Raw genomic sequence first — 27,830 nt, 5'->3', positions numbered from 1 at the left:
CGCCCCCACTTCTCCTAGTGTGGCGAGTCAGAGTACTGCTTTTGACAATATATCGCCCCCTACCTTGAGGCAGAGGTACTTGCTGCCTCAAGACCTGCCTTTTTCACGTGGCAACAAGCATGCACCCCCTCGCACGCACACGCCCAATACACACTGTGTGCAGCCCTGGAGGCACCGCCTGTGTCTGCCTCACTTCTCATCTGCTGCATTGTTTTGATCATGGAATTGCCGCGATTTTGACCATGAAAATGATCAAAATATACAGGAACCACACCAAAATCACATAGAAACCATAAACCAAAAGAGAAATATTAAAACTTATTTTATTTCATTACTTCCTTTTGGAACATCTCATAGTTAAGCCACCAGGCAGCAGGTGAGGCACTGCCTCACTTGCCTCCCCTGACAGCACGTCGCTGGAATATGGTCATTATGTCATATGTTACGCTAGGCAGTTATGTATGTGACCGAAATGCTCTAATGTTGTTAAGGACCTAGTTAGTGCGTATGTATTTATGACAACAGTCATCACAACACACACCTCATTTTCCCAGGACCACCTACCTCAGGAAGCAGGAAGGGATCATTTTGCAGTAAGAGTCGAAACAGCTGTTTTTCTGACAGGTATTGGAGGTCAAGTTTCTTCAACAGTTCGGCATTGTGCAGGCAAGTCAATGTGTGAGGAAGTTTACACTTGAACCTAAAAAAACGACACAAACAGTAAAACTAATATAATACAAACAGTATTTCCACAGAATTAACATGATATGATGTCACCACAATGCTTCACTGTAGGGATGGCCATTGGCCTGGTAATGAGCAGTGCCTGGTTTCCCCTAAATATGACGCCTGGCATTAGAGTTCAATCTTTGTCTCATCAGACCAGCAACTTGAGAGGTTCTGCTAAGAGGAATGGGCTAAACTGCCAAAGGATAGATGTGCGAAGTTTGTGGCATCGTATTTAAAAACACTTGACGCTGTGATTTCTGCCAAAGGTGCAATCTACAAAGTATTGAGCAAAGGCTTTGAATACTTATGAACAAACCCCGTTTCCATAGGAGTTGGGAAATTGTGTTAGATGTAAATATAAACGGAATACAATGATTTGCAAATCCTTTTCAACCCATATTCAATTGAATGCACTACAAAGACAAGATATTTGATGTTCAAACTCATAAACTTGATTTTTTTTTGCAAATAATAATTAACTTAGAATTTCATGGCTGCAACATGTGCCAAAGTAGTTGAGAAAGGGCATGTTCACCACTGTTACATCACCTTTTCTTTTAACAAAATTCAATAAACATTTGGGAACTGAGGGGACACATTTTTGAAGCTTTTCAGGTGGAATTCTTTCCCATTCTTGTTGTATGTACAGCTTAAGTTGTTCAACAGTCCGGGGTCTCTGTTGAGGTCTTTTAGGCTTCAAAATGCCCCACACATTTTCAATGAGAGACAGGTCTGGACTACAGACAGCCCAGTCTAATACCCGCACTATTTTACTATAAAGCCACGCTGTTGTAACACGTGACTTGGTATTGTCTTGCTAAAATAAGCAGGGGCGTACATGATATGGTTGCTTGGATGGCAACATATGTTGCTCCAAAACCCGTATGTACCTTTCAGCATTAATGGTGCCTTCACAGATGTGTAAGTTACCCATGCCCTCGGCACTAATACACCCCCATACCATCCAGATGCTGGCTTTTCAACTTTGCACCTAGAACAGTCCTGATGGTTCTTTTCTTCTTTGGTCCGGATGACACAACGTTCATCGTTTCCAAAAAAACAATTTGAAATGTGTACTCGTAGGACCACAGAACACTTTTCCACTTTGCATCAGTCTATCTTAGCTGAGCTCGGGCCCAGAGAAGCAGGCAGCGTTTCTGGGTGTTGATAAATGGCGTTGGCTTTGCATAGTAGTTTTAACTTGCACTTACAGATGTAGCGACAAACTGTGGTTACTGACAGTGGTTTTCTGAAGTGTTCCTGAGCCCATGTGGTGATATCCTTTACACACTGATGTCGCTTTTTGATGCAGTACCGCCTGAGGAAACGAAAGTCTGTTATATAATCGCCTATGTTCAGTGATTTCTCCATATTCTCTGGAACTTTTGATGGTATTACGGACCGTAGATGGTGAAATTCCTAAATTCCTTGCAATAGACCGTTGAGAATGTTGTTCTTAAACTGTTTGACAATTTGCTCACGCATTTGTTCACAAAGTGGTGACCTTCGCCCCGTCCTTGTTTGTGAATGACTGAACATTTCACGGAAGCTGTTTTTATCCCAATCATGGCACCCACCAGTTCCCAATTAGCCTGCACACCTGTGGGATGCTTCAAATAAGTGTTTGACGAGAATTCCTCAACTTTATCAGTATTTTTTGCCACCTTTCCCAACTTTTTTGTCACGTGTTGCTGGCATCAAATTCTAAATTTAATGATTATTTGCAAAAAAAAAAAAATGTTTATGAGTTTGAACATCAAATATGTTGTCTTTGTAGCATATTCAACTGAATATAGATTGAAAAGGATTTGCAAATCATTGTATTCCGTTTATATTTACATCTAACACAATTTCCCAACTCATATGGAAACAGGGTTTGTACATGTGATGTTTTAAATTGTATAAATTTGCACAAAAAAAAGATTTAAAAAAAAAACATTTTCACATTGTCAATATGGGGTATCGTCTGTAGAATTTAAAGAACAAAAAGGAATTTAATCAATTTTGGAATAAGGTTGTAACATGAAAAACATTTGAAAAAAATTTGGATTTAATACAAAGTATCAAATCCTTAAACTGCTATAAAATTGCAAAAAAAAAAATAGTAATGGGGAGTTATTGTGATGCAGAGAAATCCCTTATTTTCACAAATTTCCCAGGAGATTTCATATATTTTGAAATGCAAATATTGATGATCTTCAGACTCACAGCATTAGACACTTAATAAAGGTGTTTGTTAAATACCCTGATGTTGTTTGGTCCTAAACTAACGACAACATTTGCGTGGAATTAAACATTATGTTGCTACTGGTCCAACGTTTCCTCAAAAATAATATAAAAAATTAAAAAAATACTTAAAACCTTGTCCAACTGCTAACTGATAATTCATGTTTTAAATACATTTTACTGAAAATGAATATCGGACCCATATATCAATTATCTGCCTCTTTGACTACTATTTGAAAATTTGAAAATAAAATAACAATGAGGTGGGCAGGGTTGAGGTGTGTGTGTGTGGGTGTATGGGGGGGGAGTCTATATTGTCGCGTCCCGGAAGAGTTAGTGCTGCAAGGCGTTCTGGGTATTTGTTCTGTTGTGTTTATGTTGTGTTACGGTGCGGATATTCTACCAAAATGTGTTTGTCATTCTTGTTTGGTGTGGGTTCACAGTGTGGCGCATATTAGTAACAGTGTTTAAGTTGTTTATACGGCCAACCTCATTGTGACCTGTATGGCTGTTGACCAAGTATGTCTTGTATTCACTTGTGCATGTATTATGTGACTGGGCTGGCACGCAGTTTGTAGGGAGGAAAAGCGGATGTGACGACATGTTGTAGGGAACGCTAAAGGCAATGCCTTTAAGGCACGCCCCCAATATTGTTGTCCGGGTATAAATCGAGAGAAATTCGTAAGAATGGTTGCCGGGAGAGGCACTGAACTTCGAGAGTCTCCCGGAAAAACCTGGAGGGTTAAAGTATGAGTATTGGCGTTGAATGTTAATTTGAGATTGCCTCAAGGGCCAAATTATATTACACGGCAAACCAAAGTTGGCCCGCGGGCCAGAGTTTGACACCCATGCAATAAACAATCTTGAATACAAGATGAGCTTCCTAAAAATATGAAATTTCCTTTACACAACATAAACACTTATATACACAGTAAGGACATGTGAAAAATCCCTGTACACGTGTTAGTTAAACATTTTTACCAATAATATACTATATACAAATATAGCATTATTATTTATATCCCATATTTAGTTTGTAGTTAACATTGATCATAGTAGTAACTACTGTGTTGATTCTTGAGTGATATATTTTTCCAAGACATTGGTTTTCAAGTTGTTTTTTTCAAATGTGTGAATGGAACTGGAACATTTTAAGGAATCATCCAAGCTGCTCCATAAATGAACCCCCCTTACAGAAACACATCTACTTTTTAAGCTCGTTCTTATGTTTGCAAGACAGCTGAACTAGGGTCTATACACACTTCACTTTGTTAAATTTACGAACCGGCTAACATACTGTAGTTTGCTTAAATGCTGACATGAATACAAGAGACATTAACGTCTTTCCCGATTATAAACGACTTACCCCACTCTCAACTTGTATAAACAACTTGCTGTCTGAGCAACTAAGCAATTCAATTGTGGACATTGAACCGACAGGCTCTGCCCTCTTAAACAACATGACTGATCTAAACCGTGAGAAATATGACTACAACAGAAGTTGAACTAGTGTAACCTATTTTGCATTTATCATTTAAAAAACAACCTTTATAACCTTTACAATCTAAAAGGGGAAAAGAAAAACATATTTAAACACATTAATAAAAATAAAAAAACAGATTTATTGTTTCTTCTTCCAAGAAAGTATAGTGTGTCTGATACAATTCAAATAGGAATTATATCAACTTGGTTAAAGGTTTCAGCAAGGAAGCCAGTGTTAGTGTTTTTGTTTTTTGTCAGATGCAAAAATGTTGCTTTAATGCAGGGGTCTCAAACTCAATTTACCTGGGGACCACTGGACGCAGAGTCTGGGTGAGGCTAGGCCGCAAGAAAACATTTCTTAACATTTTTTTTTGCATACTCCTCAGCATGTCTAGTTGTATAATGACATTTCAAATTGTATTCCTTGTGCACCGCAACTTTCTCTGTGCAAATAAAACACGCCGGCGTGCCCCTGAGCTCAACAAAGAAATATTGCATCTCCCACTTTTCCTGGAATTGTCTTTGCTAATCACTAACTTTTCTCTTCACTGCAGGCTTTGAAAAAGACATGTTTGGGCTTGTGGAATATATTTGTATTTAGCCGACGCACGGAGAATAATGTTACTTCCGCAATGTGTGCCGTTCCGCTTTTCCTCCCTACAGCAACACGGCGGGCGGCGGGAAAAAAAGTACCGGGATAGCGAGCGCAAAAAAGTAACGGCTCCCCGAGTGTTATCCGGCGTCATATAGAAATATATGTAGTAGTGCTGCAAATCTTTGGGTGTCCCACAATTCGATTCAATATTGATTCTTGGGGTCGCGATTCTATAATATATCGGTTTTTTTCGATTCAACGCAATTCTCGATTCAAAACCGATATTTTTCCGATTCAAAACGATTCTGTATTCATTCAATACATAGGATTTTAGCAGGATCCAGCCCAGTCTGCTGACATGCTTGCAAAGTAGTACATTTTAAAAAAAAGCTTGTATAATTGTAAAGGACAATGTTTTATCAACTGATTGCAATAATGTAAATTTGTTTTAACTATTAAACGAACCAAAAATATGACTTATTTTATCTTTGTGAAAACATTGGACACAGTGTGTTGTCAAGCTTATGAGATGCGATGCAAGTGTGAGCCACTGTGACACTATTGTTCTTTTTTTTATTATTATTATAAATGTCTAATGATAATGTCAATGAGGGATTTTTAATCACTGCTATGCTGAAATAATAACTAATATTGATACTGTTGTTGATAATATTCATTTTTTTTTCACTACTTTTGGTTTGTTCTGTGTCGTGTTTGTGTCTCCTCAATTGTTCTGTTTCTTGCAGTTCTGAGTGTTGCCGGGTCAGGTTTGGTTTTGGAATTGGATTGCTTTGTTATGATATTGCTGTGTATTGGTTTGTTGGATTGATTAAAAAAAAAAAAATAAATAAATAAATAAATAATAAAAACAATTTTAAATCTTTTTTTTTTTTTTAAATGAGAATCGATTCTGAATCGCACAACGTGAGAACCGCAATTCGTATTTGAATCTATTTTTTCCCACACCCCTAATATGTAGTGTTCATTGTGTGAGGCAATGCAAAGTAAACAATAAAAAAAAAAAAATAACGCTTTGAATTGGTCCAGGTTATCGGGGACTGTTATTACTGTCGGACAGGTGTCGCGGTGTGACTGCAGCCGGGCACGTAAGAAAACCCTCGTCTCCATGGCAACGTCTCTGTCGCTTTCACTCATTTGCCGCTTTTCCACTAACGCAGGGGTAGGCAACCCAGAACGTTGAAAGAGCCATTTTGGACCCAAATAACACAACGCTGACAAGCGCCATTCAAATAAAACTTGCGGGTCGCACTAACATTAAAGGCCTACTGAAAGCCACTACTACCCACCACGCAGTCTGATAGTTTATATATCAATGATGAAATATTAACATTGCAACACATGCCAATACGGCCTTTTTAGTTTACTAAATTGCAATTTTACATTTCCCGCGAAGTGTCCTGTTGAAAACGTCACGGAATGATGACGCTTATGTTGACGCGTGCTTGTGACGTTATTGGTTGGAGCGGACATTTTATCAAAGAACCACTCACGGCTAAAAGTCGTCCGATTTAATCGCATAATTACACAGTATTTTGGACATCCGTTTAGCTGAATCTTTTGCAATTTGTTCAATTATTAATGGAGACTATAAAGAAGAATGCTGTTGGTGGAAAGCGGTGGATTGCAGCTGTCTTTAGCAACACAAACACAGCCAGTGTTTCTTTGTTTGTTGTGAAGCTTTAATATGGAACAGAGCGGTCAAGCGAACATGTTTGTTTCTCTACTATATGTCATCCGGCAGGTTTCGGTGAAAAAATTGTGGTAATAAGTCAGCTCTTACCGGTGACATGAGCGGAGCTTGCATCCTCCTGCAGCTGTCAAGGCAGCTGCGACTTTCTTGGCTCCTCCATGGCTTCCATTAGAGACAATTGCGGTCACCACACCCCTCCGACTTTTAGGTATGACTTTATATTCTCACTTAAACACTAGTAACACAATAAGCAGATAAGGTATTTTCCAGAATTATCCTAGTAAATGTGTCTAATAACATCTGAATCGCTCTCACTGCCCTCGCCTTTTTGTTTTGTTTTCTCTAGTCCTTCACTCTCACTTTCCTCATCCACGAATCTTTCATCCTCGCTCACATTAATGGGGAAATCGTCGCTTTCTCAGTCGGAATCGCTCTTGCTGCTGGTGGCCATGATAATAAACAATGTGAGGATGTGAGGAGCCCTACAAACCCGTGACGTCGCGCGCACATCGTCTGGTACTTCCGGCACAGGTGTTGTAAGCATTTCACCGATCTCGCGCACTTTGCAAATTTGGACGCGATCTAACAGCAAAACAATCTCCCAACACTGCGTAGATGGCATCAAAGCCTATTTATCCAAGCGTGAGGGTTGAGAAACGAAGGTGTTTGGCGAGGGAAGTGTGGATTCAGGTCGGGTGGCCTATTTCAAGTTCCAGGTAACCCTACATTATTATATTTTATAAATAGTAAACCAAGTTGTGGTAGTAGTTTAGTCAGTTTTTTAGTCGTGGATGTACACCGTATAGTGATGAATCCAATAAACATTTGATTTGATTTGATTTGACATTAAATTTGCAAAATGCGGTTGCGCATTTTGCAAATTGCGCCCAATGGTATTGTGCTTACAACACAGGCAAGGCTTTTTTAATAGCGACCAAAAGTTGCAAACTTTATTGTCGATGTTCTCTACTAAATCGTTTCAGCAAAAATATGGCAATATCGCAGAATGATAAAGTATAACACATAGAATGGACCTGCTATCCCCGTTTGAATAAGAAAATCTCATCTCAGTAGGCCTTTAAACTTTCATATTAAGTTGGGGGCCGCAAAATAATGTGTCTGAGACCCCTGCTTTAATGCAGTGTTTTTCAACCTTTTTTGAGCCGAGGCACATTTTTCGCGTTGAAAAAATGCGGAGGCACACCACCAGCAGAAATTATTTAAAATTTAAACTCACTTAACATTAAAATGTGCTTGTTGCAGTTGTTGGATATGACCTTAAAGCATAAGCAAGCATGCATCACTATAGCTCTTGTCTCAAAGTAGGTGTACTGTCACCTCATGTCACATCACATCATGACTTATTTTCACTTTTTTGCTGTTTTCCTGTGGGTAGTGTTTTACTTCTTGTCTTGCACTCTTATTTTGGTGGCTTGTTCTCTTTTTTTGTTGGTATTTCACTGTAGCAGTTTCATGTCTTCCGGGGGTCAGGAACCTTTTTGGCCAAGAGAGCCATGAAAGCAAAATATTTTAAAACGTATTTCCGTGAGAGCCATATCATATTTTTAACAGTGAATACAACTAAATGAGAGCATTTTTTAAGTAAGACCAACATTTTTTTGTATAATAAGTCTCTTATTCTTTTTAATAACATTGTTAATTTGAAGCTAACCAATAATAAAGAAAATACTTCTTACCATTAATGCGACTTCTTCAACAGGTGCGGTAGGAAACGGATGGATGGATTAAAATGAATGAGAATATTTTATATTTTAAACGTTATTTTAAACACTGATTACCACCATAATTATTTATTATTTATCGTGTTAAATAATCAATCAATCAATCAATGTTTACTTATATAGCCCTAAATCACTAGTGTCTCAAAGGGCTGCACAAACCACCACGACATCCTCGGTAGGCCCACATAAGGGCAAGGAAAACTCACACCCAGTGGGACATTGGTGACAATAATGACCCAGTGGGACGTCGGTGACAATGATGACTATGAGAACCTTAGAGAGGAGGAAAGCAATGGATGTCGAGCGGGTCTAACATGATACTGTGAAAGTTCAATCCACAATGGATACAACACAGTCGCGGGAGTCCAGTCCAAAGAGGATCCAAGACACAGCAGCGAGAGTCCCGTTCACAGTAATGTCGGATAATATTTTTTTGAGAGCCGGATGCAGTCGTCAAAAGAGCCACGTCTGGCTCGAGAGCCATAGGTTCCCTACCCCTGCTTTAAGCGATATTTCCCGCATCTACTTTGTTTTAGGAATCAATACTATTTCAGTTGTTTTCATCCTTCTATTGTGTGGACATTGTTGATTGTCATGTCATGTTCGGTTGTACATTGTGGACACCGTCTTTGCTCCACAGTAAGTCTTTGCTGTCGTCCAGCATTCTGTTTTTGTTTGCTTTTGTAGCCCGTTCAGTTTTAGTTTGGTTCTGCATAGCCTTCCTTAAGCTTCAATGCCGTTTTGTTTATTTTTGGTTTAAGCATTAGACACCTTTTTACCTCCATACTGCCTCCTGCAATTAGCTACCGGCTGCCACCTACTGATATGGAATAGCTCTAGACAGCACCGACACTCAACAACAACACATAATTTGCAGACTATAATTACTGGTTTGCAAAAAATATTTTTAACCCAAATAGGTGAAATTAGAGAATCTCCCACGGCACACCAGACTGTATCTCACGGCACACTAGTGTGCCGCGGCACAGTGGTTGAAAAACACTGCTTTAATGAATATGGCAGCCAACATAAAATATTATATATCCAGGATCAAATACTTATTCAAACTGGATCTTAGGGGGATATTAGACCAACTTGTCATTTTAAAACACATCCTAGACAAACATTTGACATTGACTTACCCAAACGCGCAGCTCCCCAAAACGTAAAATTTGCACAGGTGCAAATTGTGGCATTGTGTACACTCGCCAGGTTTCTTCTGACAAAGTCGTAGGGCAGTTTTGGCCACTATCAAGCTGTCCCGGCTGAATAATTGACCCCGGGCGACTGCCAGGACGCCCGGAATCACGACTATTTTACCATCTTCGGAAAGGACTTGGCGAAGGATCGAGTCCGCCACAGTCAACCTCTGTTCCAGCGTGGCTGTGAGGCTTTGGAAGTCCAAACTGCCGTGGTTGTCACAGAGGGTCTGGACCACGAATTTAGACACCTCTGAAGTCATCTTCCACCTGGTTCTTCACCGTTTGTGGAACTAGTTCCGTCTACTGTGGATAGCAAGCTGCTTTCAGAGAAACAAAACTGAAACTCTCGAGAAGGGTATTTCCCGCCCTATCAATGGTTTCGCCAAAACACGGAAGTTGATTAAAAAAAATAAGGCACCGGGGGAAAAAAAAAAAAAAATGGAGAAATCGAGATCATTTTTCTTACTATATATATATATATATATATATATATATATATATATATATATATATATATATATAAACTATTTTTATGGTTTTGCCTGTTTGTGTTGTTTTTGGCACTTAGCCTGTTATTGTGTTGAACCAAGGACGTTTCTTTTTGTAGGAGGGGAGCTAAGTAACCTATTTTAATGGTTTTGCTTCTTTGTGATGTTAAGTTCCTGTTATGCAGTATATGCCATCCATCCATCATCTTCCGCCTATCCGAGGTCGGGTCGCGGGGGCAACAGCCTAAGCAGGGAAACCCAGACTTCCCTCTCCCCAGCCACTTCGTCTAGCTCTTCCCGGGGGATCCCGAGGCGTTCCCAGGCCAGCCGGGAGACATAGTCTTCCCAACGTGTCCTGGGTCTTCCCCGTGGCCTCCTACCGGTTGGACGTGCCCTAAACACCTCCCTAGGGAGGCGTTCGGGTGGCATCCTGACCAGATGCCCGAACCACCTCATCTGGCTCCTCTCGATGTGAAGGAGCAGCGGCTTTACTTTGAGTTCCTCCCGGATAGCAGAGCTTCTCACCCTATCTCTAAGGGAGAGCCCCGGCACACGTCGGAGGAAACTCATTTGGGCCGCTTGTACCCGTGATCTTATCCTTTCGGTCATGACCCAAAGCTCATGACCATAGGTGAGGATGGGAACGTAGATCGACCGGTAAATTGAGAGCTTTGCCTTCCGGCTCAGCTCCTTCTTCACCACAACGGATCGGTACAACGTCCGCATTACTGAAGACGCCGCACCGATCCGCCTGTCGATCTCACGATCCACTCTTCCCTCACTCGTGAACAAGACTCCTAGGTACTTGAACTCCTCCACTTGGGGCAGGGTCTCCTCCCCAACCCGGAGATGGCATTCCCCCATTTTGCGGGCGAGAACCATGGACTCGGACTTGGAGGTGCTGATTCTCATTCCGGTCGCTCCACACTCGGCTGCGAACCGATCCAGCGAGAGCTGAAGATCCCGGTCAGATGAAGCCATCAGGACCACATCATCTGCCTTGAGCTCTTATTTTGAAAGCGAAATGAACGGAAATGGTGTCATGTTGGAAATGGAAGTGTGTCATGTTGGAGCGAAACTAATGAAATAAAGTGGTCCTCGTGTAAAACTAGAGTCTCCGTGTTTGTTATTTTATAGTGTGATAAATTATGTTCCAGTGGTTCTCAACCTTTTTTCAGTGATGTACACCCCGTGAACATTTTTTTATTTTTAAGTACCCCCTAATCAGAGTAAAGCATTTTTGGTTAAAAAAAAAAGAGATAAAGAAGTAAAACAGCTATACATCATTAGTTTCTGATTTATTAAATTGTATAACAGTGCAAAATATTGCTCATTTGTAGTGGTCTCTCTTGAACTTTTTGGAAAAAAAGATATAAAAATAACTAAAAACTTGTTGAAAAATAAACAACTGATTCAATTATAAATAAAGATTTCTACACGTAGAAGTAATCATCAACTTAAAGTGCCCTCTGTGGGGATTGTAATAGGGATCCATTTGGATTCATGAACTTAATTCTAAACATTTCTTCACAAAAAAATACATTTTCAACATCAATATTTATGGAACATGTCCACAAAAAATCCAGCTGTCAACACTGAATATTGCATTGTTGCATTTCTTTTCAGAGTTTATGAACTTACATTCATATTTTGTTGAAGTATTATTCAATAAATATATTTATAAGGGATTTTTGAATTGTTGCTATTTTTAGAATATTTAAAAATATATCTCACATACTCCTTGGCATACCTTCAAGTACCCACAGGGGTATGCGTACCCCCATTTTAGAACCACTGGTATAGGCGATTTATATAAACCCTCGGTTACATATATATATATATATATATATATATATATATATATATATATATATATATATATATATATATATATATATATATATATATATATATGTGTGTGTGTATATATATATATATATATATATATATATATATATATATATATATATATATATATATATATATATATATGTGTGTGTGTGTGTGTATATATATATATATACTTTTCAAAACTTGGTTGTTAGAGGTAGAAATTAAGGGTTTTAAAGTAAATTTCTAATTCTTTTTTTAAAGACACAAAAAACAGGTCGGGTATTGAGAAACGTACATTTATGAATATAAAACTTAAATATGTTTTTTTAATTTTTTTTTTATAAAAACAAGTCTGTGAAAACAACATCTAAGCGAACCAACTTGGCGTGGGGAATAGTGCAAGTGTTGGTGTCGACTCGATATCACATTTTGTTATCACGTTTGTTCGTAAGCAATATAAAACTATATAAGGTTATATCAACACAGCGCGAAAGACAAGCAAAAATATTACTAGAGATGAAGAGAAGTGAAAAATGTAAATTTTGTCACGTTGATTTCGACAAACTACTGACCCACCCTTGAGGTTGGTATCCGAATCGATCCGCCCACCCCTAGCAACCACTGCAGTGTAGCGTAGCAACCATGGAGGGAAAACCGTCCCGAATGGAGAAGAACATTCCACAGGGACGACAAGAAGTCGTCGACATTCGTGTACAACAGCTACGGTAACTCAAAACAATGTCATAACTGTGTTCAATTAAGTTATAGCAGTCGAATGTGGTCGTTTGTGTGTTTGTTTTCACGCACTTTGGCAACAGAGAATACTGCGCATGCTAGCTTAGCTTGTAGCATATACAAAACCCAAAACTAATGGGCAAGTTGTCTAAATAGTCAATAAAAACACAATACATTTTAATTTTCAACCTATATTTAATTGAATGGACGGCAAAGACAAGATACTTAACATTCAAACTGGAAAATGTTATTTTTTGCAAATGTTAGCTCATTTGAAATTTGATGCTTGCAACATGTTTTAAAAAAAAGCTGACACAAGTGGCAAAAAAGACTGAGAAATTTGAGGAATGCTCATCACAAACTTATTTGGAACAGTGTAATTAGGAACAGGAGGGTGCCGTGATTGGGTATATAATCAATCAATCAATCAATGATTATTTATATAGGCCTAAATCACTAGTGTCTCAAAGGATTGCACAAACCACAACACAAACCACTACAACATCCTCGGTAGGGCCCACATAAGGGCAAGGAAAACTCATACCCAGTGGGACGTCGGTGACAATGAGGACTATGAGAAACCTTGGAGAGGACCGCATATGTGAAAGCAATGGATGTTGAGCGGGTCTAATATGATACTGTGAAAGTTCAATCCATAGTGGATCCAACACAGCAGTGAGAGTCCCGTCCACAGTGGAGCCAATAGGAAACCATCCCAAGCGGAGGCGGATCAGCAGCGCAGAGATGCAGCTTCCATGAAATGCACAGTCATTCACAAACAAGGATTGGGCGAGAGTCACCACTTTGTGAACAAATGCATCAGCAAATTGTTGAACAGTTTAAGAGCAACATTTCTCAACGAGCTATTGCAGGGAATTTAGGGATTTCACCATGTACAGTCCATAATATCATCAAAAAGTTCAGAGAATCTGGAGAAATCACTGCATGTAAGCGATGATATTACAGACTTTCGATCCTTCGCTCCCTCAATACCCTGCATCAAAAACCGACATCAGTGTGTAAAGGATATCACCACATGGGCTCAGGAACACTTCAGAAAACCACTGTCAGTAACTACAGTCTTTCGCTACACCTGTAAGTGCAAGTTAAAACTCTGCTACGCAAAGCGTAAGCCATATATCAACAACACCCAGAAACGCCGCCGGCTTCGCTAGCCTCGGGAGCTCATCTGAGATAGACTGATGCAAAGTGGAAAAGTGTTCTGTGGTCTGACGAGTCCACATAGTTTTTGGAAACTGTCGACGTCGTGTCCTCCGGAACAGAGAGGAAAATAACCATCCTGATTGTTTTAGGCGCAAAGTTCAAAAGGTAGCATCTGTGATGGTATGGGGGTGTATTAGTGCCCATTGATAACTTACAAATCTGTGAAGGCACCATTAATACTGAAAGGTACATATAGGTTTTGGAGCAACACGGTCCACGGTGGTGAGTCTTCATAGGGCCGTGAAACTTCCAGTAATAGGTCCTTATTCATTTTTGAACGATACACAAGTTTCCAACAAGGTGGCAGCACTGCTCGAATTAATCAACAGGCTGAACCAGGAAATATGATATCCTTTAAAAGTTTTACAGCACTTCTTAAACAGTGGGACGGGCAGGATAAGGTGTCCGGGTGGCGTGAGATAACAACACACATGTCTTCAGCTAAGTGGCATGCCGGTGCTGGTGCCAGCAACTCATACAATGGCTTGTACGGATGAATAAATAAATATTATCAGGTTCCCCATCGTATTTCAATTTAGTGGGGGTGTGAAAAAAATATGTCCCTCAGGGGGGCATGACAAAAATAGTTGAGAAGAACTGCCTTAATCTAACACATGGATGGAATGTTCAAACATTTTGATTCCCCCTTTTTAGTTTTAAGCCTTTTCACTGACTTGAATATTCTGTCCGCTAGATGTTCCAACGCAGCACTCTTGGCAGAGAATGAGATGTTTGAACGTTTTATCACCCGCATGGACCCTCAGGAACTCTTGTTGACCGAGCATGAGAATATGGGAGTAGAGAAAACCACTGAGAGCAAGGTGAGCATGTTGTAAAGACCTATACCAGGGGTCCCCAAACTACGAACCATAGGCTGATTACGGCCCGCCAGCGTCCAAAATCCAGCCGGCGGGAAGTCTCAAGTTTAGTTTTTTTTAAATTTGTCCTTTCTAATATATTTTCTACCGCTTGTTACTCTCGGGGTCTCCTAGACCAGTGGTTCTCAAATGGGGGTACGCGTGAAGTGAAGTGAATTATATTTATATAGCGCTTTTCTCTAGTGACTCAAAGCGCTTTACATAGTGAAACCCAATATCTAAGTTACATTTAAACCAGGCACTGGGAGCACGTGGGTGAAGTGTCTTGCCCAAGGACACAACGGCAGTGACTAGAATGGCGGAAGCAGGAATCGAACCTGCAACCCTTAAGTTGCTGGCACGGCCACTCTACCAACCGAGCTATACCGCCCCACCCCTGGGGGTACTTGAAGGTATGTCAAGGGGTACGTGAGATTTAAAAAAAAAAATTCTAAAAATAGCAACAATTCAAAAATCCTTTATAAATATATTTATTGAATAATAATTCAACAAAATATGATTTTAAGTTCATAAACTGTGAAAAGAAATGCAATAATGCAATATTCAGTGTTGACAGCTCGATTTTTTTGTGGATATGTTCCATAAATATTGATGTTAAAGATTTCTTTTTTTGTGAAGAAATGTTTGGAATTAAGTTCATGAATCCAGATGGATCTCTATTACAATCCCCAAAAAGGGCACTTTAAGTTGATGATTACTTTTATGTATGGAAATCTGTATATATAATTGAATCACTTGTTTATTTTTCAACAAGTTTTTAGTTATTTTTATAACTTTTTTTCCAAATAGTTCAAGAAAGACCGCAACAAAATGAGCAATATCTTGCACTGTTATACAATTTAATAAATCCAAAACTGGTGACATAGTGCTGTATTTTACTTCTTTATCTCTTTTTTTCAACCAAAAATGCTTTGCTCTGATTAGGGGGTACTTGAATAAAAAAAAAATTCACAGGGGGTACATCACTGGAAAAAGGTTGAGAACCCCTGTCCTAGACGCTCAGGCAAATCATATTGTCTAAAAATGTATTTCCCCATCGATAAAGTGACGTCATTGCGCTCGCGCCGCTGTGTCGGGCGAGCGTGTGGAAAGTGCGCACTCTTTTAGTCAATTAGTGCATGAGGAATATATATATATATATACACATATATATATATATATATATATAATATATATATAGTTGTGGTCAAAAGTTTATATACACTTGTCCATCCATCCATCCATCCATCATCTTCCGCTTATCCGAGGTCGGGTCGCGGGGGCAACAGCTTAAGCAGGGAAACCCAGACTTCCCTCTCCCCAGCCACTTCGTCTAGCTCTTCCCGGGGGATCCCGAGGCGTTCCCAGGCCAGCCGGGAGACATAGTCTTCCCAACGTTTCCTGGGTCTTCCCCGTGGCCTCCTACCGGTTGGACGTGCCCTAAACACCTCCCTAGGCAGGCGTTCGGGTGGCATCCTGACCAGATGCCCGTACCACCTCATCTGGCTCCTCTCGATGTGGAGGAGCAGCGGCTTTACTTTGAGTTCCTCGCGGATGGCAGAGCTTCTCACCCTATCTCTAAGGGAGAGCCCCGCCACACGGCGGAGGAAACTCATTTCGGCCGCTTGTACCCGTGATCTTATCCTTTCGGTCATGACCCAAAGCTCATGACCATAGGTGAGGATGGGAACGTAGATCGACCGGTAAATTGGGAGCTTTGCCTTCCGGCTCAGCTCCTTCTTCACCACAACGGATCGGTACAACGTCCGCATTACTGAAGACGCCGCACCGATCCGCCTGTCGATCTCACGATCCACTCTTCCCTCACTCGTGACAAGACTCCTAGGTACTTGAACTCCTCCACTTGGGGCATACACTTGTAAAGAACAAAATATCATAGCTGTCTTGAGTTTCCAATAATTTCTACAATTCTTGTTTTTTTGTGATAGAGTAATTGGAACGCATACTTGTTGGTCACAAAAAACATTCATGAAGTTTCTTCCAATACTTCCAGAGAATGTATTGGAATAAATATAATTACATTAAGTTGCAGCACCATATCTACAGTGTCTCACCAAAGTGAGCACACCCTTCAAATATCAGCAACTATTTTATTATATGGATATGAAACTTGGATATAACTTAGAGTAGTCATTGTACAGTTAGTACAGCAGTATATATTTACCAGCCATTGAAAAAAAAAACATATGTCCATTATGTATGTTTTACCTTATCAGGGTCAAGAATGGGAGCGGAGATCTGAGTGCCACTTGTCCGATGGCCTTTTGCAGCTAACATCGGAACAGAGACTCTGCGTGGCGCAAAGGGAAGTAGCAGAGGTGATAAAAGACAAAGAGAAGCACAGAGAAACATTTGAGAGAACAAAGGACGACTACAAGGTTAATGGCACAAAGTAAAAGAAACATTAAAAAAAAGAAACACATACATCCGCCACATTTTCACTACCATTTTACTGTCTTCAAGGCCTCTCTGAAAGAAATAGAAGCAGAGCGTGCAGACATTCGCAGGTCCAAGAATGAATTGGAAGACGTAATGATGAAGATCTCAAACTTGAGAGAACCAGAGAAGGTGCTCCAGTACATAAGGAGTAAGGTAAGTATAACCACTGTTTATTTACAGCTGTGTTTGCTTACTTAACTGCAGAGAATACTTTTTTTGAACTAAAATATTGATATAAGTTGCCTTGTTTGGTGCTTCGTCAGTCCATATTGTGTCTCATTTGCTGAGTTAATGACATTACACTGGGTCACAAAAGGCCATGAAAACAGAATGGCAGAAGTGGTAACATGTTTTGACTATTGTGTTTGTAAATTAAATTTTCTTTAAAAATATGTTCACGTTTCAATATTAATTAATGCTATCCCTACCCACAATCCCAGCAAGCTACCCAGTGTGAGACTTTGAAACTAAAGATCCATGCCCTGAAGCGGCAGGAGAAAAAGCTCCAGCAGCAGCTGCAGGAGAAGCGAGACATGGGGAAAGCAGGACTTGAGGTGAGGAGGCTGGGTTTGACATGAGGGACACACATGAGCAAACTTGATGTCAAGTTGATGGTTGAACACTCCTTCATTTGTGTTGCATGCAGGACATTTTCATGGAGTACAGCGACCCGATAATCGACGTCAACATCGGAGAGCTCCAAATCAAAGTTTTACAAGCGCAGCGTGTCCTCAACTCTCACCAGGTAGCTCACACACCTGTGCCAGACCAGTTAAGTTGTTTACATCGCCATTTTGAGCTGTATTTCTCTTCAACTCATGTTGTTAAAGGGGTACTGCATTTTTGGGGAATTTTGTCTATCCTTCACAATCCTTACATAAGACAAGCACGCATGTTTAAAAAAAAAAAAGGATTTTAACTTGTAAATAAGCGCTACCAAAAGTCAGCTAACAATGGAGCTAATTCCACCTATAAGGCGCGCTTAAACATCCAAAAACCTCCATCAACATTTTATTGCACACTGTAAGTATTAGGGGTGCAAATCTTTGGGTGTCCCACGATTCGATTCAATTTCGATTCTTAGGGTCGTGAGTCGATTATAAATCGATTTTTTCGATTCAACGCGATTCTCGATTCAAAAACGATATTTTTCCGTTTCAAAACGATTCCGTATTCATTCAATACATAGGATTTCAGCAGGATCTACCCCAGTCTGCTGACATGCTAGCAGAGTAGTAAATATTTAAAAAAAAAAAGCTTTTATAATTGTAAAGGACTATGTTTTATCAACTGATTGCAATAATGTAAATTTGTTTTAAATATTAAACAAACCAAAAATATGACTTATTTTATGTTTGGGAAAATATTGGACACAGTGTGTTGTCAAGCTTATGAGATGCAATGCAAATGTAAGCCACTGTGACACTATTGTTCTTTTTTTTAAACATTTTTATAAATGTCTTATGATAATGTCAATGAGGGATTTTTAATCACTGCAATGCTGAAATTACTGTTGTTGATAATATTCATTTTTGTTTCACTACTTTTGGTTTTTTCTGTGTCGTGTTTGTGTCTCCTCAATTGCTCTGTTTATTGCAGTTCTGAGTGTTGCTGGGTCAGGTTTGGTTTTGGAATTGGATTGCAATGTTATGGTATTGCTGTTTATTGTTTTGTTGGATTAATAAGAAAAAAAAAAAATATATATATATATATATATTTTTTTTTTTAAAATGCGAATCGATTCTGAATTGCACAACGTGAGAATCGCAATTCAAATTCAAATTGATTTTTTTCCCCACACCCCTAGTAAGTATATATGTATTATATGTAGTAACAGGTACATTCCTAAGAAAATTTATTATTTAGGAATTTTGGTACTTCTAAGTGCATCAATTTCACTGACGCATCACAACATTTGCTATTTTCTTCTTCAACAACAACAACTACCACTAATTATGACAGACATGAGACCCAAAAACGACTACTTTGGGACAAATGATGATCCAGAACCCTATATATTTGGACCTGAATATAAGAAGGATAAGCTATAGGTTTTAGAAGCTGTGTGATTAGCAGATCCAGAAAGTAGCAATAGTGCTAAACAAGAAATACAATCACTTACTATACGCTGTCTGCTCTCACTGGACTGCCAACTGATGGCATATTTTTAGCTTCTCATTCGGATGAAGAATTAATCATCATCCTCACTAAGGTAAAACAAACAAACAAAAAGGATGGACGCAAACAAGCGTCTTTTTGTGTCTTTCTTACAATATCCCAATGTAAGTTAAGTGTCATAGTTGACCGACTTCTTGGTTTATGTCTATAACCTTCTAACATACAAGTGAGTGGCATGATTTATAATCTAGAATTAACTTTTACTAACTCAGAGGCGATGCAGTACACTACAGTATGTCAATAGCGGCATACACTAGTTACCTCTCTGTTATCACGGTGCCACTAAAAGTAGTTGCTAGGCATACGCGATTATAATAATACATGACACATCACGTAAATAGTATTGTTGGCAGTTTTTGTATGTTTTGTTGAGAGGCTTTATTGGCAAAATAGATGACTCCCATTAGCTTAATTGTTAGCCACCTCACACTTGCCGTACATAACAAATTAGAATGCATAAACAAAACAAAGATAGATGTGTTCTCGTCTCACATAAGAATTGTGAATATCAGGCAGTATTCAACAACGTGCATTTCCCCTTCAAAATGTGTGGACAGGAAGCACTTCATGGTGTGACACAGGAGTCCGTAGAGCTGAGCAGTGCCATCACCAGGAGGAAGAAGATGCTGCAGAAAATTGAGCAGGCGATACTGCGTGCTGAAGAGGTTATCAAACAATTACACTTTTGTGTGGGCTTTGCATGTTTTCTTCATGATTGCGTGGGTTTTTCCATCAACTCTGGTTTCCTCTCAAAGTTCTAAAATGTCCACGTTAGGTCATTTGGAGCCCTAAAGTGTCCATGGGTATTAATGTGTCTATATGTGCCCTGTGAGCGACTGGCTTCTTCTTTAATGTCATCTGGGATAAGCTCCAGCTCTCACACGTGACACTAAACAGTATAAGTGTCTCCCGTGTCATCATCATCATCATCATCAAAGTTTACTTATATAGCCCTGTGTAGGTCTTCTTCCACCCGGGTTCCATGGACCACCAAGAAGTGACATAACGGCGAGCAGTTTTGTGACTTCGTTTTATTTTTCAATATACTCAGTCTCTGGTCGGGTCGCTTTTCAGCTCCTTCCTCTTCCACCGCTCGCTCTTCCGGTCGCTTTTCAGCTTCCCGCGTCGTCGTCTGTGTCTCGCTCTCTGTTGCTTTCGCTCTGTATGCACCTGCGGCTCTCCAGCTCCTTCTGCCCCTCCTGCTGCCCTTTTACACGCTGAGAGGTGATTACAGAATCGCGCCCAGGTGGGCCATCCATGCACCTGACTCTCCTCTCGGAGCCGGCGGCAGCGTGTCCCGCCTCGCTGCAGGTCCACCGGCCACGCCTCCTCACAAGCCCTTAGTCACAAATGTCTCAAAGGGCTGCACAAGCCACAATGACAGGGCAAAAAAAACTCAACCATATGGGGACAACGAGAAACCTTGGAAGGGACCGCATATGTTGGGCTCTCGGGAATACACCGAATTATGGCTGGTTTACTAAACTGATGGGAGTCCCTATAATGAAAGTGTGTTAAAAAGGGGATTGTGATTACTGATTAAAGTAATCATATACATTGATTGATTGATTGAAACTTGTATTACAGTACATATTCTGTACAATAGACCACTAAATGGTAACACCCGAATACGTTTGTCAACTTGTTTAAGTCGGGTCCACGTTAACATATGATCTACGTTGACTACGCAGATGTCCCCTGCTCCGTCGTCTTATTCTCTGGCAGACCAGATGAGTTATAATGTGTTTCCAATTATCGGGTGTGAACCAGTTGTACCAATTTTGTCAAATGTGTGTGAAACACTGGACAAAAACGGCATGCCGACACCTAACATTTACCATTTATCTTCTGTCAGTGTTTTGTGTTCATTGTGGGTCCAACAATACATAACAAGTTAGTGCAGACATTATTTCACATTCATTTCTTCTAGTGCTTCCTAATCTTCCTCCCAACTATTTGTCTTTGCAGGAACGTTTGAAGGCCGAGGGCGTCAACAAGCAGCTGCGTCGCCAGATGTCAGAGTACCAGGCACCTGACGTTTCCCAATACATGCACATCAAGGACGAACACAAAAAGCTGCAGCAGAGCGTTCACGCTTGGCAGAGGAAGGTTGGAGTTGCTGAGGTAAGGCGACCTCTTGACATGAAGCCTTTTTTTTTTTTGGGTGTTTGGTATTCTGGAATACCATCTAGTCTGCTCTGACCAGATGACCTCAAAGAAGAAATCCTGGAAGCAACCCAGAGGCACTCCTGTAAACAGTGCAGATGTTGGCACAGTGAAGCTGCCACACATAGCATAGAATGCCAGTGAACACAGCGGAGAGTCAGAAGAATTTAGAATTAGAAATTAACTTCTTCTAATGATCCTGTTTCTTAGTGTAGTTTTAAATTTCCAGAAAACGTTGATGGAAAAGTTCCAAAATTGGACACCTTTTAGGGCAATCAATTACAATATATAGACATTTACTGGAAACAAAAATTTCAATTAAGTTATTGCAAAGAAACATTCAACCCCCATAGAAAAATCACATGACTTAGACCATGGGTCACCAACCTTTTTGAAACCAAGAGCTACTTTTTGGGTACTGATTAATGCGAAGAGCTACCAGTTTAATACACACTTAAATAAATTGCCAGAAATAGCCAATTTGCTCAATTTACCTTTACTGAATAAATCTATAAATATTTAAAAAATGGGTATTTCTGTCTGTCATTCCGTCGTACATTTTTTTTCCTTTTACGGAAGGTTTCTTGTAGAGAATACATGATGAAAAAAACACTTACCGTATTTTTCGGAGTATAAGTCGCTCCGGAGTATAAGCCGCACCCGCCAAAAATGCATAATAAAGAAGGAAAAAGACATATATAAGTCGCACTGGAGTATAAGTCGCATTATTGGCGGAAATTTATTTGATAAAACCCAACACCAAGAATAGACATTTGAAAGGCAATTTAAAATAAATAAAGAATAGTGAACAACAGGCTGAATAAGTGTACGTTATATGAGGCATAAATAACCAACTGAGAAGGTGCCTGGTATGTTAACGTAACATATTATGGTAAGAGTCATTCAAATAACTATAACATATAGAACATGCTATACATTTACCAAACAATCTGTCACTCTTAACTGCTAAATCCCATGAAATCTTATACGTCTAGTCTCTTACATGAATGAACTAAATAATAATATTTGATATTTTACGTTAATGTGTTAATAATTTCACACATAAGTCGCTCCTGAGTATAAGTCGCACCCCCAGCCAAACTATGAAAAAAAACTGCGACTTATAGTTAAAAAAATACGGTAATTGAACGGTTTAAAAGAGGAGAAAACACGGAAAAAATTTAAATTACATTTTGAAACATAGATTATCTTCAATTTCGACTCTTTAAAATTCAAAATTCAACCGAAAAAAATGAAGAGAAAAACTAGCTAATTCGAATCTTTTTGAAAAAAATTAAAAAAATTATTTATGGATCACCATTAGTAATTTTTCCTGATTAATATTGATTTTAGAATTTTGATGACATGTTTTAATTAGGTTAAAATCCAATCTGCATTTTGTTAGAATATACAACAAATTGGACCAAGCTATATTTCTAACAAAGACAAATCATTATTTCTTCTACATTTTCTAGAACAACTTTTTTAAAAGAAATTCAAAAGACTTTGAAATAATATTTAAGTTTGATTCTAAAGATTTTCTAGATTTGCCAGAATTTTTTTTTATTTTAATCATAATTAGTTTGAAGAAAGATTTCACAAATATTCTCCGTCAAGAAAACAGAAGCTAAAATGAAGAATTAAAATGTATTTTTTATTCTTTCCAATAAAAAAATAAATTGTCAGGAAAGAAGAGGAAGGAATTTAAAAGGTAAATGTGTTTAAAAATCCTAAAATAATTTTTAAAGTTGTATTTTTTCCTCTAAAATTGTCTTTCTGAAAGTTATAAGAAGCAAAGTAAAAAAATAAATGAATTTATTTAAACAAGTGAAGACAAATTCTTTAAAATATTTTCTTGGATTTTCAAATTCTATTTGAGTTTTGTCTCTTTTAGAATTAAAAATGTCGAGCAAAGCGAGACCAGCTTGCTGGTAAATAAATACAATTTAAAAAATAGAGGCAGCTCACTGGTAAGTGCTGCTATTTGAGCTAATTTAAGAAACAGGCCAGCGGGCTACTATCTGATCCTCACGGGCTACCTGGTGCCCGCGGGCACCGCGTTGGTGACCCCTGACTTATACGGTAGAGCGGCTGTGCCAGCAACATGCGGGTTCCAGGTTTGAATCCAGCTTCCGCCATCATAGCCACGTTGTGTCCTTGAGCAAGACACTTCACCCAAGTTGCATCTGATATATCGTGGCGGACCATGCATTTCTCACCTAGGCCTTCAGTGATCTCCGACTTCAATGATTACCTCTCAAAATACTATAATTGATGTCACCACATGACCATTGCTGGAGAAATACTATACAGAAACACATTTACGCCCTACTGAGCATTGAATCACATCAACAGTATACAAAATGGGTGATTTTCTGGTGAATTTGAAAACAATTAAAACGCATCAGCAATTAAAACATTGTATGTGGTACTGTAGAAATTAAAATTGCAAAAAACATTCAAAGTGAAAAAAATTATATTTGAACTCACAATTTGTAGCAGATATTCGACGCCGTATAAGCTAGTGGTACCCCTCGTCGTCGGCTTATTCGGGTGGAAATGGCGAGCATTTGCCCATTTCATCGCCAGAACAGCTGAGCTAGCTTCCGGGGTTGGTCAACATCGTCTCACAAGATGTAGTTTCTCTTCAAATATCCTTCTTGAAAATGGCCTTGCAAATATATATCCGCCACTTATTGAACGTTTTGTTCTCCTTCTCTGCTATCCCGGTCTGGCTACGGCGCAACACTTCCTGCTAAATTGAAACTTGTGAATGGATACTCACTTTGGAATGACAAGTGAGTATCCAATCACAGGCTCGTTAACATCAGGCTTCTTAGATAGGCTACTGTCAACAACATGTGATCTGATTGGCTATCACAACTGTCTCTCAACTCTGTGTTCAACATGAGACCATCTAAAGGCCTTACTGACAACTCATGATCTGATTGGCTATTGCAACTGTCCATCACTGTATGACCCCGTTCATTTACAATGCAGGGACACAATTGTTGATTCTGAAGGCCTTGGGCAGATTTGGTACAGCATGGCAACATAAGCTTGCTGAATTCTGATTGGATACAAACTAAAACTAAAAACAACAGCACTGGAACGAGCTTAATATGACGTGTAGGGAATATGAATAATTTTACATTCAGGGAAAGTACTGTTAAATTAAAAAAATATTTTATGTTTAATTATGATCATGATTTCTGGTTGTTAGGCCAGCAGAGGGTTAGCACATTGCATGACAGCTTCTGCCATCAGTGTGTAAATGTGTGTGTGTGAACGGTTGAATGTGACTTAGTGTAAAGTGCTTTGGGTATCGTCCTGGTACAGTATAGTAAAAGTGTTACATGAATACAGATCATTGTCCATTTACAATTATTTACAAAATGCACAAAGAACCAATAGATTAAAAACTTTTTTAACAGTTGCAAGTATAATTTACAATTGTCTGAATCATTTTGAGTGCAACTTAGTTCCATTTTGTATGAGATAACAGAAGTGAATGAATGAAACAAACTAAAATATGATTAAGAGAATGTTTTTTTCTATTAGAATAGGTGAATGACAAGTGTTCACATCTAGACATTAAACTGATTCACAACACATTGTTTATACCGTATTTTTCGGACTATAAGTTGCATTTTTTTTTCATAGTTTGGCCAGGGGTGCGACTTAGACTCAGGAGCGACTTATGTGTGAAATTATTAACACATTACTGTAAAATATCAAATAATATTATCTAGCTCATTCACGTAAGGGACTAGACGTATAAGATTTCATGGGATTTAGCAAATAGGAGTGACAGATTGTTTGGTAAACGTATAGCATGTTCTATATGTTATAGTTATTTGAATGACTCTTACCATAATATGTTACGTTAACATACCAGGCACCTTCTCAGTTGGTTATTTATGCCTCATATAACGTACACTTATTCAGCCTGTTGTTCACTATTCTAAATTGCCTTTCAAATGTCTATTCTTAGTGTTGGATTTTATCAAATAAATTTCCCCCAAAAATGCGACTTATATATGTTTTTTTCCTTCTTTGTTATGCATTTTCGGCAGGTGAGACTTATACTCCGGAGCGACTTATACTCGGAAAAATGCGATAATTGAATGAACTTGTAGTGTACTGCCTGCCTTTAGCTGACCTACAATTTTACAGATTAATTCACTTTTCCGATAAAAAAGAAATACAATGGCAGATGGGATAGGCTCCAACTCCTCCCCTGTGATTCCAATGAGGACAAGCTGTATAGAAAATTAATTATATTATATTTTAACTACATTAGTTTGATTTGGTTGTACTTTTTCAACAAAGTTCACATCACTTCAGTCAGATTGAAGACCTTTCCTCTCACGTGGCAATTAACTGAAAAAAACAACTTCCATGCAGTTATACAATGTGCAATAACTGCACCTCACACTGGATAAACAATTTCATTTATTAGAAAGAGGTCACTTGAGGACCAGTTATGATGTTACATGCCTTATATGCATTGACATACGTCAAAGTGCAGTAGGTGATCTGCTTCTCTTAATATGAACTCTGCAGGAGGGCATCATTACTTGCATGAATGTGTCTGCTCAGCACACAGCAACTGAATGAATGAATGTCCAGAAACATCTGTGAAGGCACTTTCACAAGTACGTACAGTAGTACAGTTCTACTGTACACATCATTACAGTATATGATGAAAGCACACTTTCTTATACTGCTTGCTTATTTATCCTACATCATTTGCACTCTAAATATCAGTCAGTTTTACTCAGAAACGAACTAAAAAATTATATACGTCGTTATTCCAGAGATTTATGTAGCGTTCCATGAATATACACAAACTATACCTGTCGAGACAAACGTGAAACGTTGGAGAGCGTCACAAATTCAGAAATTGTTTGGATTAACATTCCTAAAACAAGCTACAGAGATTTAAATACACACACACACAAATTGGAACTCTTGCTCACTGCTGACTGGCAGTGGTGTGGCGCTTCGACACACCACTGCTGCCACACAAAGGGAATCAGAATGTTCTAGTAACATTGTCATCACAGCATGTAAGCTCTTGACAGAGCGAAGTTGTCATAGTGAGTCCCTTACTAGCAACAATACATCTTTTGGAGAGTCCTCATCCACGCTTTGGCTAGACGACGCCAACCAAGCGACACTTTTGTGTGCATGTTTCCTATTTAGATGTCCAATTTTAATGACGCTCATAAAGTAGTGGTTTTCTCCGAGTGTTGACGCAAGATGACAGCTCAACCATGACTCATTCAACAACACAGTACTAGAAAGTCTGTTGACAGCAGCTTTACAATGGCAACTTATAACATGTGCAAGACGTCAGAGGCGACACCTGTCAGTGAAAAAAACGAGAGGGTGGATGTTAGTTCTCACTGAGCGCAGCCTCGGTGGTAAACAGGTGTTACATGCACCATGGAGTGTCCAGTTTTTGTTAATTTAACTACAGTGAGGCAAAAAAGTATTTAGTCAGCCACCGATTGTGCAAGTTCTCCCACTTAAAATGATGACAGAGGTCTGTAATTTTCATCATAGGTACACTTCAACTGTGAGAGACAGAATGTGAAAAAAAAATCCAGGAATTCACATTGTTGGAATTTTAAAGAATTTTTTTTGTAAATTATGGTGGAAAATAAGTATTTGGTCAACCATTCAAAGCTCTCACTGATGGAAGGAGGTCTTGGCTCAAAATCTCACGATACATGGCCCCATTCATTCTTTCCTTAACACGGATCAATCGTCCTGTCCCCTTAGCAGAAAAACAGCCCCAATGCATGATGTTTCCACCCCCATGCTTCACAGTAGGTATGGTGTTCTTGGGATGCAACTCAGTATTCTTCTTCCTCCAAACACGACGAGTTGAGTTTACACCAAAATGTTCTATTTTGGTTTCATCTGACCACATGACATTCTCCCAATCCTCTGCTGTATCATCCATGTATCCATTTTGGTATAAACTCAACTCGTCGTGTTTGGAGGAAGAAGAATACTGAGTTGAAACCAAAGAACACTGTGAAGCATGGGGGTGGAAACATCATGCTTTGGGGCTGTTTTTCTGCTAAGGGGACAGGACGATTGATCCGTGTTAAGGAAAGAATGAATGGGGCCATGTATCGTGAGATTTTGAGCCAAAACCTCCTTCCATCAGTGAGAGCTTGGAATAGTT

General features: G+C 39.1%; 2 protein-coding genes across 3 annotated transcripts in view; one reads left to right on the top strand and one right to left on the bottom strand.

The window, feature by feature from the left end:
* parp12a (poly (ADP-ribose) polymerase family, member 12a) overlaps window positions 1-10,070 on the bottom strand; it is a 36,992-nt gene extending 26,922 nt beyond the window's left edge. For both annotated transcript variants that reach the window (XM_061917849.1, XM_061917850.1), the window contains exons 1-2: window positions 9,628-10,070; window positions 565-700 (exon numbers count right to left, since the gene is read on the bottom strand). In XM_061917849.1, the coding sequence (XP_061773833.1) occupies window positions 565-700; window positions 9,628-9,947 (456 nt within the window). In that variant the 5' untranslated portion in view covers window positions 9,948-10,070. The remainder of the gene's footprint in view (window positions 1-564; window positions 701-9,627) is intronic.
* Window positions 10,071-12,623: 2,553 nt separating this feature from the next.
* On the top strand, window positions 12,624-22,241 carry LOC133563847 (coiled-coil domain-containing protein 113-like). Its single transcript, XM_061918111.1, has 9 exons — window positions 12,624-12,733; window positions 14,662-14,788; window positions 17,062-17,223; window positions 17,309-17,437; window positions 17,725-17,838; window positions 17,931-18,029; window positions 20,020-20,127; window positions 21,431-21,586; window positions 21,669-22,241. Exons 1-9 carry the CDS (start codon window positions 12,651-12,653, stop codon window positions 21,759-21,761), a joined length of 1,071 nt encoding a protein of 356 aa, XP_061774095.1. The 5' UTR covers window positions 12,624-12,650; the 3' UTR covers window positions 21,762-22,241.
* Window positions 22,242-27,830: the final 5,589 nt, after the last annotated feature.

Source organism: Nerophis ophidion, linkage group LG12 (genome assembly GCF_033978795.1).
Source record: "Nerophis ophidion isolate RoL-2023_Sa linkage group LG12, RoL_Noph_v1.0, whole genome shotgun sequence".
In the NCBI taxonomy this organism is placed as follows: domain Eukaryota; kingdom Metazoa; phylum Chordata; class Actinopteri; order Syngnathiformes; family Syngnathidae; genus Nerophis; species Nerophis ophidion.
Note: the sequence above shows the minus strand (reverse complement) of the source record. Positions and strands in the feature narration are given on the sequence as shown.

Bases quoted from the DNA above. Each gene is read 5' to 3' on its own strand.
- LOC133563847 (XM_061918111.1), top strand. From the start codon at position 12,651: ATGGAGGGAAAACCGTCCCGAATGGAGAAGAACATTCCACAGGGACGA. The intron at 12,734-14,661 runs GTAACTCAAAAC...TCTGTCCGCTAG, and splicing joins ATTCGTGTACAACAGCTACG to ATGTTCCAACGCAGCACTCT. The intron at 14,789-17,061 runs GTGAGCATGTTG...TTACCTTATCAG, and splicing joins AGAAAACCACTGAGAGCAAG to GGTCAAGAATGGGAGCGGAG.